The sequence below is a fragment of the Diabrotica undecimpunctata genome, chromosome 6 (assembly GCF_040954645.1).
Source record: "Diabrotica undecimpunctata isolate CICGRU chromosome 6, icDiaUnde3, whole genome shotgun sequence".
In the NCBI taxonomy this organism is placed as follows: Eukaryota; Metazoa; Arthropoda; class Insecta; order Coleoptera; family Chrysomelidae; genus Diabrotica; species Diabrotica undecimpunctata.
Window position 1 is genome coordinate 94,220,919 of NC_092808.1, and position 22,944 is coordinate 94,243,862.

Consider the following 22,944-nt stretch of genomic DNA (forward strand, 5'->3'; position numbering starts at 1 on the left):
AAACACGGGCACGTAGGGCCCAAACCCTTAAACACCAAGTCTCAAGGCCCAAGCAAGCAATTTCAGTTTCGCGGATAGGATACAAGAGGATAACAGGAATAAAGCGATTAATGCTAGCCTGAATTTGATTCGCTTACGGAACCATGTTGGATTTCTATTACCTAGAACTTCCACATGAAGAGCATTTGGCTGATAGTTGTACCCCTATCGCGCATCAGAGTCCTTTAGGGGTGAAAGGGATAGTCTGGAGCGATTACCGTTTACAATCGAATTAATACACCCCGCTCCATTGAATTGTTACACCCGAACGTAAATCTAAGGGGTGAACAAGTCTCACCGGTTGGGTTTAATTGAATTGCTTGCTTGCTTGCTTAGCAAGCTGCACTTAATGCTATGAAGTCTATATCTTATGAATCGGTAATAGTTTGGATTTGGAACTATAAACAGTTCCTTAAGCAACCGTCAGGGCAAACAAATTGCTTACTGTGCTATGGATGCTAAGGGATAAAGGAATTGTTGGCAGCGAGATTGCTGATAGCCTTACTAACAAAAGAGCTAATGTCAAGATCCAATATAAATCAATAATTAAAGCTCAATGACATTAGTTAAACAACCACAAATGAATAAAGAAAAACTAACTGGAAATTACCTGATTTTCATATCTCTTTCTTGCATTGGACGAAATTTTGTCGACCGTTAGAAATAGGACATCCACATCTGCTTCTTGGTTATGTTGATTTTTGTCTGCGTATGAAGAACGACTGTCAGATCGTGAAATAGACGTCAACTGCATATTCTCTTGATTACTATCATTCCACGTTTTCATAATTCTCTGTAAGTTTTCTACCAGTTCTGTAGTGGGAAACGATTTCTCTTGAAATCTAGAGAAATTTATTAGATTTAAAAAATAAGTAAGTAAAAAATTTCAATAAAATCTATTGGTATTGGACAGCAGTATGTTTATTGTTACTTAAAATCTTACAACTCCATAATTGTACTCTTTACAAACTTATATTAAAAGTTTTCACTTAAATGTATTCATCATTGTTTTAAATAATACAAAAAATTATTTTTATTTAAATGTAAAATCTTTTATTAAAATATAATGGATTTTATTTAAAATTGAAATATAATGTAAAACTATCAGGTAAGATGTAGGGTAAGTTATTTGTGTACATATAAAATACTCGATTATTTTAGAGTTTAGTTAGAGTAGTTTACGCATTGAGAATTAAATTTGTATTTTGTAATCAATCAATGTAACGTAACATTTAATTAAATGATTGGCATATATTAAGCTGGTTTTATTGTCTATAACTAGCTCTGTGTTACGTTATTCGTTGTGTAAAACTTCTTCATGTTTGACCTATGTAAACTTTTGGGCGTGTACCACAAGTGATCTTATACATGATCTTGAACATGTACCGGAACTTCGGCTTCTAAAAAACAGTGGTCAGTATTTACACTTTGTTTTATTATTGAATACGAATTTTTATCAAATAACCACAAATTCCATCAATAGTGTAATATATCGTTTGAGAGGCTTTTTTAGATGATTTCTATGAGTTTCTCCCGTGAATGAAATATTTATGGTTAATATTTAATATTTTTTTAACAGTGGATATACAGATAAATACGTTACTAAAAAAAATAAGAGACCTAAAAGATAATTTACTAAAAAAAATCGGTTGCCTGTAAAGTCGGTTTTACGGGCGAAGATTTTACGTGACAACGTCTTTTTCTCGGTAGAATATTTATTGATATGAATATTATTAAATTGCACAATAGGAACAAGGAATTGAATGAAAATAAGAATTGCACAAATTTTAACTATAGAAATATATTTTGTTTACTAAAACATTGTACATGTAAACTTAAACTTAACTAATTTCTATTTGAGTGATTTTGTTGAGGATAGGACGATGATAGGAGAAATATGAAATGAAAGGAAGTGTTTCTGCTGTAATGTGTCTTGCGAAAGTCAAGTCGATGGTTGTTCCTTTTAACGTAGTTGACTTAGAAACGTTTGATACGCAATCAAGATTATACGTACATTTCATGAAATTTAGAAACGAGTTGTCTGACTTTACGTTTTTGTTAAAATCACCACACAGAAGAATCGGTATACTAGAATCAGCTTTTTTTAGATTGTCACCTTGAAATATCCATAAATTGACTGTATTTTTGTATCAAAGTGGGCTACTCCAATTAACTCAATTAATATACACAAAATAATATAAACAAAGCTTAAAAGGTTCTTTATGCTTTGAAAGTGGTTTATAAACAACTGAATTGTAATGTATATTTTACCGCCTTTAATAAATATGAAGTATAGACTAAATTTTGTGTAAAGAACAAACATTCAACAGACCTAATAGTAAAAACATATTGATTTAAGTGTGAATTTGAGATAATGTGCTGACAAAATGTTAAATCCTAAGAAAACAAAATTATGTTTTTATGTATATTCATTATACTTAATACTCTTGGGTAAAATACCTCATATCATATATGTCTTTAGACACAGTTAATAATTTTCATTGAAGTTTAAACTATAAAGAATGTTTACAATCATTGCTCAATATTAAATGGATAAATCCATAGCAATATTATAAAAGAATATAGGTCCCTAGGTAATTTCCTAAAATTCTATCTGATACTGGTGGTTCCCCCTAAAATAGGACACTGTAAGCACTCCACATTTTCACTACAGACACAGCTGACGATACTTTCAACGATTTTCAACTTTAGCGATTCAACGCGCCTAATTCTCTAGTGCCGCGCGCAGCGGACCGATCATGTTTGAGTGGGAGAGAGACGCAAGGCATTCGCCGGTCCGGCGGGCCTCTCTCTCGTTCGGTGACTCACTGTAACAGACGTGAGCGGGCGTTATACTTTTTCTTAAATGACTCCGAGCCACAACCTAATTTAAGACGTTGTCACGTCAAAATCAAATCGAGAGTAAGCTTAAGCCATTTTAAAAATAGAAAATTAAAGCACTAAAACTGCTAACATACCTGTCTTTATCCCAGCTTCTCACTCGAACTATGTTTTGCTCATTGTCTTTTAATAAAACAGCATGAACAATGTTTAAGTCATTGAACTGTTCTCTAATTTCCTCCATATTGGTAGTTTCAATCAATGCACTTCGGATACCGGCACTCCAAAGGCTTCTTAATATCTAAAATAATATTTACTAATATAATTATATAATATCACTATATACTTTGGAAAAAAACTGGTAACAAGTTTATGAGTCTTCAAGACGTGCCCCCTTCTGGTTTTTATGCTAGGAAAGTAATTTATTCGTAGTATGGCATTGAATATGTATAAGTTTAAATATTTTTCACGTAGTTCTTAATGTATTTTTCAATCCGATTCTTAGTGTTTGCTTAATTTTCCTAACAGTCAAATTTACATGTGGTAAATCCATTTGAAAGAGCATATTTGAGTATTCCGGGATTTCTTATTCTTTTTCAGCTGATAATTCTGAATGAAAGGACATAAAAACATTTTTTAATTGTTTGTAGATTCAGCCTTTTCTTTGTCCTTTCTGATCCAGGTTTTATTATTATTTCTGATTAGTGGATTAGGATAATAAAAATTTTGAACTTTCGTGTTACTTTTCTCAGCGCGTAATCTGTAGCCTCCGTTCGTATAAGGCTTTCTAGATAAAAGTAGATTCCCTGATTTTGTTCTTCTGTGATTAGCACTTTCAATTCTTTAGTGGGTTTGTTTAATTTTCATTTATTTTTTATGGTCCTGGTTTGCTGTCATTGTTTCCGTAGTTGTCTTCTTATAGCAATTTTTTCTCTGACTGAAAGAGATATTTTATTTTTTTCCTTAACTCCTTTCATAATTAGTGGTAGCACACCATGCCGCCTCTTGTATATTTTTAGTTAAGGTTTTCAGTCACCAATTATACTTTTTAATGGCAGATCTAGAGTGATTAGATTATCTAACTTTTTCCTGAATACTCTCCAGTCGGTTTAATTGTTATGCAGGGATGACTGTTTTGGCTTATCAAAACAGAATTTTGCTACAGCATTTTTTTGCCCTAATGCCCTTTGTGATGCAACAATCAATCGCGTCGGGAATCTTATTCACGTCATATGGCCAGTAAATTGACTAAACAATGAAAATTTGTTGCAAATGATGTGCCTTCATAATTGCGATTAACGTTCGTTCTTTTGTAGTTGCCAATCTCGAACCCCAAGCTGAATGTTTGGTATTATAGTCGCCACCTGCGATGAACCTATGCCGAAACGTATTAGAAACCCCGCATAATGCCCCTCTTTAGTATTATGCTTTGGAGTACAACAGGCGGAGGCAGGTATTGTTAATGGTTAATTTTTTTCCTTAATTGTGATGGTTGTCACCTGGAGATAGTCTTTGGAAAATGTTTCTCTTTCATAGAGTTTTATGCTATCTTGTATGATTATACTCCATGTGCTTTGTTGTTAGAATAATAAGTATAATACAGTTTGTATTTTGGGGCTTGTAAATAGTTTCGATCAGAAAACTGTGTCTCGTAGATCATCATGATCTCTATATCTTGATCTTGTATGAACGACTTGAGTTCTAGGGCACGTTGCTGTATACCATTGGCCTTCCAGATGGCTATTCTAAGTTTTATATATTCTGCTACCAAGCTAGATTACTGATTATAGTGATAAGCAAGTTGAGTATGGTGCCCACCTGCTCCATAGTTTGCCAAGCATTTCGTCTGTCAAGTTTTGTCGCATTTATCTGGCTGGCTATCATTGATATATAAATATATAAATATATATATATATATATATATATATATATATATATATATATATATATATATATAGAGAGAGAGAGAGAGAGAGAGGGAGAGCGAGAGGTAAAGATCACAAAATTACATATTTGGGAACTGTCATAACAGACCAACTAGATCCAGACATAGAAATAAAACGCAGAATAGCAATGACTAAGACTACTTTTATGAAAATGACGATATTTCTTTGCAATAATTGTCTGAGTTTAGAACTAAGACAAAGAATGGTTAAGTGCTATATTTGATCTGTACTTTTGTATGGAGCAGAAGTATGGACACTAAAATTATCAAGCATGAACAGAATTGAAACATTAGAAATGTGGATTCATAGACGGATGCTGAAGATACCTTGGACAGAAAGAAAAACTAAGGATGGTCAACAAAGATAGAGAATTGCTAAATACTGTTAAACACGGGAAAATGTCTTATCTGGAACATATAGGGAAATCTTATTCTTCTTCTTTTTCCTCTTTATAAGCAATTCTGCTTGTTCATTGGCGGATTAATACCTCTATGGAAGGTTGTCACTCCATCTTTTGCACGGTCGTCCGATACTTCTTCTGCCGATTGGTGACATCTCTTGCTATTTTGACGGCACTGGTCTCCTCCATTCTGCTTATGTGGTTATTTCATTCATTTTTTCTATTTTGTGTCCATTCATTTATACACTGTACGTTACATTTTCTAGTAATGTCTTCACTTCTCGGCGTATTTCCTGTAATTCTTCTCAGTACTCTCATCAGTGCCGTTTCCAGTAGCCTTTGGGTTGTGGCTGTGTCGGGTCTTGTTTCTGAGGCATATGTCATTATTGGTCTTACACTGGCTATATAAATTCTTGATTTCATCTCAGTGTTAATGTGTCTGTTAAGCCATATAGTGTTATTAAGGCATCCTGCCAGTCTATTTGCTTTTGTACTTGATCTCTCACTTCTTTGTCCAGGTCTCCATAGCTAGACAGTTTAATTTTTAGGTATTTTATTACTTATTTATTATTTTATATAAAAAAAAAATTGTTTAATTTTATTACTTGTTCAATACTGATTCCATCAATTTCTATTTTACATCTGGTTCGCTCTTTGCTGACTACTATTGTTTTAGTTTTCTGAGATGAGATTGTCATATTAAATTCTTTTGCTCTTATGTTAAATCTGTGGACCAGTCTTTGCAGATTATCTTCATCTTGGGCTATCAATATTGCGTCGTCTGCGTAACAGAGTATTTTGATTTCTTTGTTTCCCATTCTGTATTCTCTTCCTTTGTTAACGCTTTTGGTGATTTCATCCATGATCAAATTGAAGAGCATGGGGCTCAATGAATCCCCTTGTCTTATTCCGCTGTCTATTTCTATAAGTTCTGTAAGTTGTCCATCTAATCTGACTTCCATTTTGTTGTTTTGGTAGATGTTTTCGATAGTTTTTATAATATTTAGGGGAGCTTCTCTATTATACAGAAGACGGATTATATCTTTTAGTCTTACTCTGTCAAACGCTTTCTTTGGGTCAATCAGACACAGAAATGCAGGTCTATTATACTCTAGTGATTTCTCAGTAATTTGCTTTATAACGAATATTGCATCTGTACACGATCTTCCACTACGAAAACACTGTTGTTCATCTGCTAAACTTATCCTCTGATTTATTAGCACTTGTAAAAATTTTAGATGTAAGTTTTAGCGTAGTAATTAACAAGTTTATACCTCTATAGTTTTCTGGCTGTTTTTGAAGAGAACAGATTTCTTGGTTAAAAAACATTCGTGATAGGACTGAGATATCAAATGCAGGACACTTATTCCATGTGGCAGAAGATCGAGAAGCCTTCGCAATGGTGATCGCCAACGTCTGATAATTCTGATATGGCACATGAAGAACAAGAACATCGGCAGTATTTTTTTAGTAGTTCGGTGTTTCATGTTACAGAGATTTATGGCCAAGTTTTAACACATTTGATTTCATTACATCAGTGTCTGACTCGTGATGTAATCCTCTTATAAAAATTCCAAAGGTTTTTTTACTTTTTGGTCTAAATGTGCGGTATTGTTCTTATGGTGTTTAGTTCCTTTATAAATGTGCAGAAGAGTGGGGCTTCTTCGAGTTAGACTTTTATTGTTTCAAATCCAGTGGTTTTTATCGAATATTTAGCTTTCTTGAGTATTTTGTGTAGGCTCTATAACTCCAACTTTGTAAATGCTTATAAGAGGTGGTTTAGAAACATTTTGCGTGCCTCCTGGTTCGCCATTTTTTTAGTTTGTATCTTATTCAGATAGACCACTGAATTTATTTTGTAATTCTGTCGGTTTCTGCAGCCAATAGTCCCTAATTTTTGTTGTTTCCTAGTGCTGTTACTGCATTATACGTTGACCTGACTTCCGTGCTAACAGGTTGTATGAATTGCATAGGTTGCATCAATGGGCGATAGGAGGGTCCATATTGAACTTTGCTTAACGATCACTTTTGATTTTACTTGTTGGACTGATAAGAAACAGCAAATCTATCTTTATCAGTTATTTGAATGTTTAAAGACACAATCACAATAATTTTTAACAACACATTAAATATAATCTTAATAATGGAAATTTTTTGTATAAATATAGTTTGACTACAGCATATTTTTTAAATATACAAATATTTGATAAATAAGTAAATTTATACCCGATAACAAATTTCAAAAGTAGAAGGAATCGTGTGACAAATTCCAATTATGGAATAACTGATAAGTCTACGTGATATTCAAATACACATGTTCCGTAAAATACCAGCTTTGTTTATTTTTAAAAAGGTAGTCATATGTTGATGTATCATTCCAATTTTATTTATTTTTCAGTTGTTATACATCTTACTTTAAACGTACAATTTGAAATTCAGAACATAACTATAAATTAAATACATGCTTACCTTAGTTTTCTCTTGAATCATTTGTTTAGCACCAGAAGAGCAAACAACAACGTCTAGACTTTCCATTTTTGGCAATTCTTCAGTTGGTTCTTTCTGAAGAGCTTGTACCAATCTATCTAGTGATATTGAAACGCCTACAGCTGATTGTTGAACATGTTTACTGGTTATACTGGCTTGTTCCATAATGGTACGATACGAAGAAATCATAGAATCGTACCTTCCACCTGCCGCCAGTACTTCCATCGTATTGTGCTTGTGTTTCTTTCGAAACTCACATGCGAATTGGAAAATCATACCGGAATACTGCTGAACATTGTATACAAGACTTGGAGAAATGACCATGTCGTACTAAAATATATGTATTATTAAATCGGGAAACAGATAAACTTCAAAAAGTTTTTTGTGTGTGCTTACGATATAATTTTGGATATATTCAGCAAGATAATATGAGCAGATAATGGAGTAATTAACGTACAATACATGGAATATTTGGAACGTTCATTTAAAGTTAATAAATAAAATGGTATTTACTATTATAACGCTACGTTTTATTTCATTAAGCATATTAGTGGAATGAAATCAGAAAATTTCTCCACTGCCTCCAAAAAAATTACCAATATTTCTATGATACAACTTCGTACTGGTGCCTGAACATAAAATTTTGACTTACAAAAAATTGTATTACAGCAATCAGTCTTTCAATACTGGAGTGCCATCGTATTTTCACTCGATTGTAAACATTTTATTGTTCCGCGTCGACAGTACCATTTTTTCCAGTCTCATCTTAAACTCTCACCACGACCTAATAGGATTTACTTGTTTTAGAATATTTTCGTGCTTATTAAGGCAGTACAAACAATGCACCAATCAGAAAAGCGAGGACTTACCTTCTTAAAGTATGCTATCAAAAAAATGGGATTTGGGCTATTTTGCTTTTTCAATAACTACTTAAAATTGAGCGTGAATGGTAGAATGAATAAAGATTCAGATGGTAGAGAAGTAAAACCTCTTGACATTCAGAAAGTTAATGCACTTTTATTGTAGATACCGATATGAATTACGAACAAAAAATAGATAAACAACCAATTATAGACGGAAAACACCAAACAAAAAATGAATAGTTATAAAATAACGTTTCAAACGTTTATTGATGGTCTTCGTGATCATGAAATGCAGAGAACACTGCGATTAGCTCGTCACAAAACGCTGGTTGATGTCTTATCCGCCGCCCTCGAATACGAGTCAGCTACGCAGGCCTCTGGCGGGTACAGTAAAGTTAGGACTGTAAAAGAGGAAGGAGACGAAGATAAACTTGACCAGCTCTTTAATTTGATGAAAAGCATGACATGCAAGAAAAAGAAGACCATAAAATCAAGAAACTCACCATCAGGAAAACCAGAACGAGTCAACCTTAGGGAGGCAGCTTCGACCCGGAACTCTTCCAAAGACCCTCTCATACTAATAGCTTCTTTGAAATGTCGTGAAGATAGTGTATATGTAGATGGAGACATAAATGGTAAAAAGCATACGTTGTTGGTGGATACCGGAGCGACCAGAACCATTATACGCCCGACAGTTATAAACAGCCGTAAGAAACTGTTACCAACGAGGTTGCGACTTCGGACCGCTACAGGTGAAAATGCCAACATTCATGGAGAAATCCAGGTACAATTGGGAATTGGGGCAGAAAAGTTTGTCCATACTGTTATAGTTGCTGACATCGAAGAGGATGTTATATTAGGAATGGACGTAATGAATATGCATGGATTCCAATTGGATTTTAAGAATAAGGTAATCAAAGTTGGCAACGAGGAGGTATTTCTCCATCCACATAATGACAACACTGTGCAAGCAGCCATTACAGAAGATACAGTCGTGCCTGCGAGAAGCGAAACGATCATAGTAGCGCGACTACAGGGAATGGTGGACGAAGGGAGACCTGTTATGATGGAGCCTTGGAACCACGACGATGAGGTTGGCCGTGGAATCATAATTGGAAAAGAATTGGTGACTTCGGCTAAGGAAATTCCTGTGAGACTTATCAATGTCAACGACTACCCAGTGACCATCAAGAAAGAGACAAAGGTAGGAACTTGTGTACCTGTGACATCCATAATCCGTCAGGCGACAACATCTGATAATTCCAACGACAAATTCGACCAAATGGTTGCAGTTGCAGGACAGTCTCTAAATCAGATGGAGAAAAGGAAATTAAGGGAATTTCTTCGGCAGTATCGTGATATTTTCGTACCGAAAGGAGGAAAGACGGGAAGAACTACGGTTGTTAAGCATAAAATTGATACTGGTAATGCTAAGCCAATTCGTCAAACAGCTACGATTACCACAGGCGAAAAGAGAGGAAGCTGAAACGATTGTTCAGGAAATGAAGAAAGACGGGGTGATAGAACCTTCTACGAGCCCATGGGTCTCTCCGGTGGTCCTGGTTAAGAAGAAAGACGGAACGACAAGGTTCTGTGTGGATTACCGTTTGCTGAACAACGTTACAAAGAAAGATAGTTATCCTCTGCCTCGGATCGATGACACATTGGACACATTGGCTGGAAGTAAATTGTTTTCTACTTTGGATTTGAAGTCTGGATACTGGCAGGTAGAAATGGACCCAGTAGATAAAGAAAAGACGGCCTTCACCACAGGATCTGGATTGTGGCAATTCAACGTTATGCCATTTGGACTCTGTAATGCTCCTGCGACATTTGAGAGGCTTATGGAAAATGTGTTGAGAGGGTTATCTTGGAAAACATGCCTGGTTTATTTGGATGACATAATCGTCTTGGGGGAGACATTCGAAGAACATCTGAAGAATTTAGAAAACGTTTTTAATCGACTTAAAGCTGCCCAATTGATGTTAAACCCCAAGAAGTGCCAGCTATTTCAATGTAAAGTCAATTATCTGGGTCATATAGTCAGTAAAGAAGGAGTGGCCGTGGATAAGGGAAAAATCGATTCCATTAAGGAATGGCCAAAACCAACTGACAAACATCAAGTGAGAAGTTTTCTTGGACTATGTACTTACTACCGGAGGTTTATTAAGAAGTTTGCAGATATCGCTAAGCCATTAACGCGACTTACGGAGGAAGCAAGAGATTACCGCTGGGATACAGACTGCCAAAATGCCTTTGAGACCTTGAAAAAGCATTTAATAACAGCACCAATTTTAGGGTATCCACTGCCAGAAGGAGAGTTCATCTTAGATACAGATGCAAGTAATGTGGGAATTGGAGGAGTGCTGTCTCAGATTCAAGGAGGACAGGAACGAGTCCTCGGATATTTTAGTAAAGTTCTTTCAAAACCTGAGCGGAATTATTGCGTTACGAGAAGAGAACTTCTGGCAGTAGTGAAATCAGTAGAGCACTTCTATCAATACCTCTATGGAAGGAAGTTTTTAATCCGAACCGACCATGCCGCCCTTAAGTGGTTGATGCAGTTTAAGAATCCAGAGGGTCAGATAGCCAGGTGGATCGAACGACTCCAAGAATACGATTTTAAGATTGAGCACCGAGCCGGAGTTAGCCACAGAAACGCTGATTCTCTTTCCAGACGGCCATGCCCAGCAGAGTGTCCCCACTGCAACAAAACGGAATCCAAGGAAGCAGCAGTGCTAAGAACGACGATTGTCAACGACGACTGGACGCCTACTAAGATAAGGGAAGAACAAGAGAGAGATCCAGTTATACAGAAAATCCGAAAATGGAAAGAGGAAAACCGTCGACCACCTTGGCAGGAAATATCAAACCTATGCTCAGTAGTTAAGACGTATTGGGCCCAGTGGGACTCATTTATCATCGAAGATGGCTTGCTCAAACGAGTCCTGGAAAATGATGACGGTTCAGAGAAAAGAAGACAGTTGGTGATCCCAAAGAGCAGAATAGCCGAAGTACTTCGTCAGTTACACGACAGTCCATCGGGAGGGCATTTTGGTGTAAGGAAAACCCTTCAGCGAATTCGGGAACGGTTTTATTGGATGAACAGTTCCGACGACGTAAAAGACTGGTGTAAGAAATGTACTATTTGTGCTACGAGTAACGGGCCTCACCGGAAAAGGAGAGCTCCTATGAGACAATATAATGTTGGAAGCCCGTTCGAAAGAATAGCTTTGGACATTGCAGGGCCATTTCCAGAAAGTGAAAATGGGGGCAAGTACATGTTGGTAGTAATGGATTACTTCACTAAGTGGGTCGAGATTTACGCACTTCCAGACCAGAAGGCCGCCACCGTTGCAGATAAGTTGATCCAAGAATATATCAGCCGATTTGGAGTGCCTTTGGAGATCCATAGTGACCAAGGCAGGAACTTCGAAAGTGATCTATTCCAAGGAATATGTGATAGACTAGGCATGAAGAAAACAAGAACTACCGCGTATCATCCGCAATCGGATGGTATGGTAGAACGAATGAATAGGACAGTTGGCAAGTATTTGACAAAGATGGTGTCCGATCATCAGCGAGACTGGGACCAATACCTTCCGTTCTTCACAATGGCCTACAGATCTGCTGTTAACGAATCAACGGGCCAGACACCAGCCAGAGTCCTATTCGGACGCGAAATGCGACTACCTTGTGATCTAGAATTTGGGTGTCGACCTGGAGAAGATGTAGCAGGTGAAGATTATGTGATCGAATTACGAAGAAGAATGGACGATGTACATGAGTTGGTCCGTTCCCACCTTCAGATCGCTAGCGACCGAATGAAGAAACGGTACGATACACAAGCCGAAAAGGGTTGCTTTAAGAAGAACGACAAAGTATGGCTGTATAATCCCAAGAAGCGAAAAGGTTGTTCTCCCAAATTGCAGCAGTTTTGGGAAGGTCCGTACCTCATCATGGAGAAGATCAACGATGTCATCTACCGAATAAGCAAGATTCCGAGGGGAAAGCCGATGATAGTACACCATAACCGGTTGGCATCTTTCGAAGGTGACCACGACGTAGATGAAGAAGTGGAAGTAAACCAAGTCCAAGATGTGTCTGACCTCACGTTTGAGGAATTCATGGGTGCCTATGGAGGTACCGGTAAAGCGAGACATGGTGTTACCACTGAAGAAAAGCAAGATCTACTCGCGCTCCCCGATGACTACTCGCTGGCCCTTACCATCCCGGCCAGTATCAAAGACGCACCAGGGTTGGCATCCGTCTTTCGAAGGAAGTTTGGTCGAGTTGCAGAACTTCAATGCCAAGTGCCAGCTCCCGGTAAAACCTTGAAACTCCAAGATGCATCACGTTACCTTTTCTACCTGGTAACAAAAGACACTGCCCGTGACCAACCTACCTACCGAGATGTATGGGAAGCCTTACTTCAATTGAGAGGGCACGTACTAGAGTCCGACGTGCAAAAGTTAGCCATGCCAAAGTTGGAGTGCCGCCAATTAGATTGGAGGGTTATCCGAAATATGGTGGAGGAGATCTTTAAAGACACCGAAGTCCAGGTGTTAGTCTGTTGCAATCCGCATAGTTACTGGTGCGGAGAGAAAACCGTCCCTTGTCATTTTTATACAACTGGAAGTTGTAAAAGAGGGTCCAGTTGCCGATACCAGCATACCGTTCCAGTTCTAGTCCCAACAAGGTTCCAGGAGGAACCATCTTTTGAGAGGGGGGCAATGTTACGTAAAAATATGAGTCATAGTTTTAACCTTTAAAACATGTTTTTATTCACTAATAATTCTGTTCTATTGTAGAAATTTTGGCGAAGGGATCTAGATTCAAATTATGGTGAATCATCCAACTAGATGCTTCTCGATTTTTCGATGCAAGACAATGCGATCTTTCGATGCTGTTCTAGTATATCAGGATTTCGTATATAAATACAACATTTTTATATGGAGGGACAGTTAATTCTCAAGACCCGCGCTCGCGAATTTGTTACGTACGGATATAATAAATTATTGTCAGATAAGTTAATATAAATAAAGAAATAAATTAAATCCGTAAGTGTTATAAATATTGAACCTTTTAATAAATTCACAACAATAGTGTTGAAATAATTATTATCAGGTTAAGACTAGGAAAACAAATAATATAATTGAATTTTGTTCACTTCTTGTTTGATGCTGATGCTGAGGATTTTCAACAAAATAAAACAAGGAAGTATCTGGATGTATAGTACAATAAGTACATTATTGTCTCGATAAGAAAGAATAGGAATGCCTTTGTGGTCTCTGGATCCAAAAGTCTTAACACGAGATAACGTTAAGTAGATGCAGCTCTATTAATTTATACTCATATCCGATTTAACTACTCATTCATTTATAGCAGCTTTTAAGCTCTTTGTAAGCAGAAGAGGAAAACCTCTTAAGATGTACTCTGATAATGGAACTAACTTTCAGGGTGCCAATCGTGAACTAAGAGTTTTGTGATTTTATTAAGACTAATACGTGTGAGATTCAAGACCATTCAATAATCGAAAGTACTAAATGGCAGTTCATACCTCCACAATCGCCGCACTTTGGTGGCCTTTAGGAGGCCGCCGTTAAGTCAATCTGCCCTTTCATCAGACTCCAATGACCTTTGTCCTTTGACTTCGGCTCATTTTCTGATCGGAAGGGCTTTGACAGCCATTCCTGAACCTGATTTGATGTCCAAACGAAAATGGATTGAACCACTTTCAGCGACTTCAAACAATGGTGCAGCACATTTGGTCAAGGTGGTCTAAGGAGTTCATAGGAGAGCTGCAGCAGCGGAAAAAATAGAAGCAAGTTGCAAGGTGCTAGACTCTTAAACAATTTTGCTCATTTTTGAAATTGTTAAGTTATTGTATTATTTTGAAAGATCCGCCACATCTGTTCCGTTTCGTATCTATGTTTATTTCAAACTCATTTTTCATGATAATAATATAATCATTTTGTATCTGTATTCAAACCTACACGCCACTGACTAGAGCGCTTCATGGTCTTAGCCGTTTAAGGAGAAGCCAGCTTTGGCCCTAACAACTTCACCTCGCTCTGAACACTAGACCAAGTCAGTCGCTATTCTGTATCGTCGGCTTATTTATTGTAATTTAAAGTATGTAATAAAAGTGTATCAAAACTTTTACAATTTTCTTCCGTATACAAAATCAAAGTCTACAGAAAACTAACACACGACAACAGATATTTAACTCTCCAACCACAACGTAAACATCAAAAAAGAAATCATCAAATCTCTAGAGCACAAAGCCCCTGCATGATGCTAAAATGCATTTCAGGAAGAGAAAAACCTGCTAACAAAAGTCCTGCAACACACAATACACACAAAATAAATCAATTTTTTGCTCAATTTACGTTTCTCAACCACAACTATGATACAATTTTTTTCACACAAACATGTAACACAGAATACACAAAAGTCAGAATTTGATATTCCAAAAACACCACCCTTAAAATTTGTAACAAAAACTTTTTTATATATGTACAGAATTTGTGCATAAACCTTTTTTGAGAATGATTTCCGGAGTGGAAATCGAAACGTCCAACATTAGTTATTCGAAATGTGATTATCATCACAATCACGACCAATAATTGTGGCTTAATCCCAAAAAAACATAATATTTAAAAAAATTACAATTTGAAAATAAAAATCGACCTGTTTTTGTGTGTTTTTTTAACTTTTTCAGGAACAAAATTACGAACTCTATGCGTTACTTTTGGAACACACTGTATATTACATCCAAAATATACAAATTTTGTACGGCTATTACTTTATGTTATTGTTTTATTAATATGCGTAATTATTTTAAACACTTTACCTTCACACCATATGTTTCTGCATTCTGACTAATTACTTTTAATTCCTGTAAAGCTTGCCTGGCAAGTTGACTAGCTTCACCAGATCTTTTCTTCGTAATCGACTGAAAATGATTTGCTACTTTCGATATTTCACAATCAGTATTGAAGAAATTCGTTAATGAATTTATAGTATTATCTGAAAGTCCAAGTGTCACAAAATGGTTTTGCAACTGATATTTTGGAATTTTTCCTTCCTAAAACAAAAATGTATGATTTAAAAAATATTTTCAACTATTAATTAAATAGGAAAATATAAAGTTTGGCTAATATATTCCAGAGTAACACAGGTTTCAAATGATGTAAATTTAATTATAACAGTTCAATTGTACCAAAAGCCATATGTTGGGTTCCATATGTTGACCATACATTCGTAATTTGGCCCCATGCCAAGGAAGATTTGGTTGCTATTCAAACCAATCTGAGTGATCCTAATATCCAATTCACGATTTTGGTGATCTGATTTGGCGATCTGAATGATTGACCTATAACGATCCAGTCCCTCCCCCTCCCGCTATTTTACTGACCTAAACAGACCTTGCAGCCCTAAGGCTTAAACAAATTACACTACCATAATTTTGTTTTATACATAGTTACATCTGATTACTTTCTCTAGTCTTTGCATGCATTCTTTTACCACTTTCTTCTATCTCCTTTTATCTACGTTTTTTCTTTCCAATCGCGAACGTTGATGCTTGATATATATATATATATATATATATATATATATATATATATATATATATATATATATATATATATATATATATATATATATAGTATATCTTCAATAACACTATATTTTTCGTGGTCTGTCTTTCCTTCTCTTTCGTATTGGTTTTTGGGAAAGCACCATGCACCTTGTAGGATTTCCAATTATTTTTAAGTTCTGCTTCTCCAGAATCCTTCTATTTTCATACCTCCTTACATAGCTTAAAGAATTTTTCTTTTCCTCCTTTCTAAAAGGTCTATTTCTGATGTTTTCAACGCCCATGTTTCATTTGCATATGTAACTGTTGGGCTTAAGCTGTCTTATATTCTTATTTTTTGTCTTTCTTAATAAATAGATATATTTCATAGATGTTATTAATGCCCCATACTTTTTTAATTTCGTTTTTCGTAGCCATTCTGAATTGTGCTCACCCTAGACAAACTCTTACGCTTTGGAAACTGTAGGTAATTCCGCCTTCCATTTGAACTGTTAAGTATCCTTCCCTTTCGTGTCCTGTTTCCCCATTATCATGTATTTTGTTTGCTCTTGATTTATTATGAGCCCGAATTGTTTTGCTTCTTTTATTATATTCTTCACTATTTTTGTCAATTCTTTTTTACTTGTCGCTATTAGTGTTACATTATCTCCATAGTCATTTTTATGAGTCTCACAATTTTACTTAGTAATCCCATTTTTTTCATTACTTAATACAGTTGCTGACCAGTTATTCTATCGTAGGTCTATTTTGTATAAAGTTGTTCAAAATATGTATTACTTTTAGTAAGCAGTGATCTGAGTTGCACTCCGCCCCTCTCATGGTTTTTAAGAGCCTGTTCCCAAAATTCTATTATTTCCCTACTTTTGTTTTGTTTTAAAAAAGACCATATCTTCTATCTCCACTATTTCTCCCTATTGTTTTGTCTCCTATTATGCTATAATATCAATTCTATATTTCTTAACTTCTCTTATCAATTTCTTAATTTTTCCTGGCTATAAGTGTCTCTTACGTTTATATACCAATATACACACGTAACTAATGAAAAACTACAAAACCGCTAACAATAAAACATTTAGTGATGGCAATCTTTCAAGAGAACATTAACACAATTTATTAACATATGATGAATAGAAGCTGATCGTTTTTAATAAAAGCATTCGTTAAAATAATCGGTTCTTATCGCTCTGCTTAGAAACGTTTCACCTTAGGTAACGAACTATATTAGCTTTGTATCGTTTTGAATGCTGCATACTAAAAATTTAGGATATTTTTCATGCTTAGACAATCTTTGTGGACGTCTTCATGTCTTTTTATCAAAATCTAATAATTACTTATTCATTAAAAAATAATCACCATTCCTTTTTTGAGATCCTAGTTTAATTACCTTTATATCCCACACCATATCGTAAATTTCCTGATGACCTTCTTTAATTCCGGAATGTAACAGAATTGCTTTAAGTAGTAGATTATGATTAAGTCTTACAACAAAGTTCTTGTTTCTAATCCCTGGTAAATCGTTTAATATTTCGTATACTATATAGAGAATTTCTGCATCTGCCATTAGTAAACCTAAAAATAAGTAAAAAAAGTAAAGCACAAATAAGAATTTAAAGTAATCAACTTATACTCTGATGTTCTATATTTCCATAAGGAAACTAAATTCCTGTAGTTGGCTGTATACCATATATTATAAAAAAATTTTATTTAAAAAATTCCTTTATAAAAGGTATATTAATATAATATACCGATAGGGTTTTGTATTAATATACCTTTTATTAAGGAATTTTTTAAATAAAAATTTCTATATTTCCGTCTTTCGTATAGACGCAGAAAACCTTTTACAGCAAAATTATGAATACATAATCGCTCCCTATTTTAAAATAAAGCCATAACCAATAAAAGTTGTTTTTTAATGCAATACTCTGTATACTATTTTCAATTTGAATTTTTCTCATTTTAGCCATACTGCATTTTATTAAAATGTTATGATTTTCTACAAAACACTAACTTAAATGATACAGATATCAAACTAATAAGAAATTTATATTAGGCGCCAAGATTAGGCTGGATGAACAAATATTATGAACCACCAACACCAGAGGTGACGACAAACGAAGAAATAAATATTGAGGAGGAAGAGGTAAAGGAAGCATTAAGGAAATTAAAGAATAGAAAATCGCCAGGAGAGGACAGAATACCGAACGAACTCCTAAAGTACGGAGGACCAGATCTGACAAAACAACTATTAAAACTAATCCAAAAAATAACAGAACAAAACAGAATTCCTCAAGGATGCGATCAAGCATCCTAATACCCCTCTTGAAAAAGGGAGACAAATTGGACCCGGAAGATTACAGAGGAATTAATTTATTAAACACAACACTAAAATTAACAACCAAAGTGATACCAAATAAAATGAATGAAAGGTCTTGAAGATCATGCACTGACGCTATATTTATAATGAGGCAAATGCAAGAGAAATCATTATAATACAACAAATCGGCATATCTATGTTTCGTGGACCGTAAGAAGGCATTTGACCGGGTCAAATTAAACGACGTTATCCACTTATTGTACACAACGTACCTCTAGGAATAACCAAAACGATTGAAAATATCTACCAAACCAACACAATGAAAGTAAAAGTAGAAGAAGAACTAACCGACCCTATTGAAGCTGGCAATGGGGCAAGACGAAGATTCCCTGAGTACTCTATTGTTCAACCTAATTATGGATGAAATAATAAAAAAAGTAAGAACTAAAAAAGAATACCAAATGGGAGAAAAACAACTTAAAATTTGTGCTATCCAGACGACGCAATACTACTCTCTCAAAGTAAAGATGATTTACAACGTATGCTGCACTAATTTAATATAACTGCCAGAAAATTTAACATGTTAATTTCCCAAAAAAATGCATGGTTATAACAGCAAATTTACTAAGATGCAAATTGGAGCTGGAAGGTCAGATAATAGAACAAGTGATGGAGTTTAAATATCTAGGCATCACATTATCTAGCTACGGAAAGCTCGAAACTGAAGTGGAAGATCAAGTGAATACAGCAAACAGGTTGCCTGAATGAAACAATATGGAGAAATAAAAATATCGGGAAAGAAAGAAAAGGCAGAATTTACAAAACAGTCATCAGACCAATAATGACATATGCGGCAGAAACACGACCTAACACAGAGAGGACAAAAATATGTTAGAAATAGCAGAGATGAAAACACTTATGGTAAGTATGAAAAATTTATGGTAAGACACTATGGGACAGAGCTAGAAGTACAGATATACGACGTATATGCAAGGTGGAGAACATCAAGAACTGAGTAAGAAATAGAAAAGTAGAATGGATATATCATATAAGCCGAATGACAACAAATAGAGTAGTAAAGACGGCAAGAGACGGTTCCTCAATAATAGGGAGACGATCAGTAGGAAGACCAAGAAAACGATGGAACGACAACTTACTTTACGCACATTGAAAAACAGACAGTCATGTCTAGATAAAAAGAAAAAGAAGAAGAAGCAAAATAGTAAAACAAGGTTGTGTATTATTCCTGATTCCTCTATTAGGAACTTCTATTCAAGAAAATCTTCTATAGGAATAGGAAGGAAGACTTTTCTATAGGAATGAAAATTAATGGATTACAAACTTCTAGTATAAGATATGCAGATAATACCCACTAGCTGACACCGGCACAGACCTATAGAAAGTCTTTTCTCGAGCCACTAACTGAATAAGTTAGTGGCACCCGGGGCGAATTTTCTGTGCCGATTTGGTTCTGCACAAGAGAAGCTCTAAGCTGAGTAGGGTTCTGTGCAGGACAGACTGGGAAGGGAAGTTCTCATCTCCGACATGACGCGTTGCAATGACTAGTAGGAAACATTTTATGGGTGCTATTGATATACAGTGTAGGTAAAACTTTATGGTCGGTATGTATCTTACGTGAGATGGAGTGAGAAACACCTATTTAAAAAGAGAGAGGTATATTAGGTCAGCCCATTATATCGTCGAAATAGCATTAGTGGAACTAAGAAAAGAGGAGAAGTTCAACATTGCCAAACTTATTGGTTTTATTTGACCTGTTGTCTTTTTAGCATTTTAACAACATTCTAAGATGATCAAATTTGGGCGAATTGATTTAAATGGCAGCTTACTGTTTTTTATTTTAAATTTGCCACAAATTTTCTTTACAATAAGTTTAATTTAACATTTTGATTTCCACTTCGGAAATCATTTTATGTAAATAAAATTTATTAATGTTTCGTATTTTAAGTACGATTTTCGAATTTGAAATCTAAACATCAAAATAAGCTTATTTTAAAGTCACATTGTGCCTTATTCGCAATAAAAATAATAAATTAAAATATCAAACCACAATAAAAAACCTTCTTACAAAATTATTTGGCAACGTCGAGCTCTAAAGTAAAGACGTTGAACTACAAACTGTGTTCGTAGTTCTCTAACGAGAAAAACAGTAGAGGTGAGTCGTTGACGTTTTTATCGTTAATGAAACTGAACTGCTTTTCGTAAACAAGTAACAAGTTGAAAAACTAATAATTAAAATATTTAAGCGAGTACATAAACAAACATGCTTTCTTGAATCAAAGAAAAATATACTGAAATACTTTCAACAGCTTTTCAAATTTGTTGTAGTTGATTTATAACTAAGTTTTTCTTTGCAAAATTTGCATACAGCCTTCTCTTAATAAAGTAAATATTTAGTACTCACAGAATAAATTCACATTTACGTTAGACAAAACACCAACTCCAAATAAAAATTTAGTTTGCTGAATTATATAAAACGTGAATCGGGGGCTCCAATGTGTTAATATTTCAAATTAAAAATAATCGATCATTGCAAAATTCAGAAAGTCGAGCATAAAAGCTGCATCTTCTACAAATGTGCATTTTTTGAAAATACAATTATTACGCTTGTACTAGGTAAATGATTTTAACTAAGAAAAAGACTTCTTAATTGAATATTTAAAATAAATAAATCCTTTAACGAATTATCAATCAAGATTTCAGCTTCAGAACTAGTTGGCTTCCCAGTGAGAAAACGTAGATTCGTTAACGACAAATAAACGGTTAAATAAAACAGTTCGGTGATTCAACGCTCATCTCTACAGAACAGGACTAGTGATAATATGTCATGCGTAATCACGGTAGTAAGTTGTTCTTTCATAAAGCATAATAAATAAACACAGTCAGTAGGTCAGTATTAGTAAAGCATTATGAGGGAGCAGGTGTATTGCATTAAATTTAAACTGGACGAAAAATTTACGTCTTTTAATTAAAAATAAGACATTATTTGGTATTTTCCAAATAATATCTTTGAAACTATTTTCGTTTAGATTTTTTGGAGGTATTAAGTGTGAAAATAAGAATTAGTTCTATAAAAATGAAACAAAAAAAGATAAAATTAGTATAAAATTTGTTCTATAAAAATGAAATCAAATAAAAATAATTCCAACACTACTGTTTAAATTAAAAATAACTCCAAACAATTAGAAATTCTAAACCAAATTCTTAGGTAATTAAATGTTCAAACATACCACCAAGTTGTAACAAACAGTAACCAAATCTATTATACAAAGCATTCCTCATGGCGTTGAGTTCATCTGCCGATATGTTTTGGCTAAGTTGGATTATCTTTTCCTTTAGTTCCTCCAAGTTGGTGGCTCGCTCGAACTCATGCCTGTACAATTTTGTTTTTAGCATCCCCCAAAAATAAAAATCTAGAAGAGCTAATTCAGGTGACCGAGGGGGCCATTTTATTGTACCGTCTGTACCAATGACACGTTCAGCAAAAATTAACGATAAATAGTCTTTAACGACTTTTGCATTATGTGCAGGACAGCCGTCTTGTTGAAACCAAATTTCGTTGAAGTTAATTTGAAGACGTTGAAGTGCAGGAATAATTTGATTTTGCAGTAATTGGAGATATTTGATTGCGTTTAAATTGCCTTCAATGATAAAAGGACCAATAATATGGTCTCCCAAAATTCCAGTCCAAACATTCAACTTTTGTGGATACTGCGTACGCACAGACACACTCAAATGCTTATTCTCCTGAGACCAATAACGTACAGCGGATGAATTATGTTTCTTGTGAATTGTGAAGGAGGACTCATCTGTAAACAAAATATTTTTTAAAAAATTATTATTTGCATTGCATTTCTCCATCATAATTTCACAAAATTGCATCCGTTTAAATTTATCATCAGGAAATATTTCTTGAGTTGTCTGCACTTTATAACAATGGTAGTTGTTTCTTTTCAAAATATTCCTCACTGTTTTTGCATTCAAATCAACTTCATCGGCAATTTGTTTACTTGAACACGGCGTCGCTTCAGCCAATGCACAAACTTGAATTTCTCTAATTTCTCGTTCTTGAGAAATTTTGTTTTCGCGAGGTTGATCTGATGGGCAAAATTTTATACACCTGCCATTAGTACAGCCAAACTTTTCAAATTGATGAATAATGGCTAATACAGTTTTTTCTATAGGTATTGGCCTATTTTCAAAAGCCATAATAAATACTGTTTCTTGTACTGAATTGCCCCCAAAGTACCATTTTATTATTTGTACCCGTTCTTCTGTTATATAAACAGGCGGCATAATTATTTCTTATCTTCACACTTACAAAGTTACATCCAAAAAGAAATACATAGCTGTCGACAGGTGGCTTCTCTCGTCTCGACGAATGGCGATGTTGCCAAAATTATCTCATATTATTCAAAATTGGGTTACAATTT

At 34.9% G+C, this 22,944-nt stretch overlaps 1 protein-coding gene across 1 annotated transcript in view; it reads right to left on the reverse strand.

The window, feature by feature from the left end:
* Positions 1–22,944, reverse strand: part of Gcn2 (eukaryotic translation initiation factor 2 alpha kinase Gcn2) — a 112,083-nt gene that overhangs the window by 9,294 nt on the left and 79,845 nt on the right. Inside the window, exons 18-22 of the mRNA XM_072534903.1 lie at positions 17,564–17,748; positions 15,433–15,666; positions 7,696–8,043; positions 3,018–3,181; positions 650–881 (exon numbers count right to left, since the gene is read on the reverse strand). Of these exons, the coding sequence (XP_072391004.1) occupies positions 650–881; positions 3,018–3,181; positions 7,696–8,043; positions 15,433–15,666; positions 17,564–17,748 (1,163 nt within the window). The remainder of the gene's footprint in view (positions 1–649; positions 882–3,017; positions 3,182–7,695; positions 8,044–15,432; positions 15,667–17,563; positions 17,749–22,944) is intronic.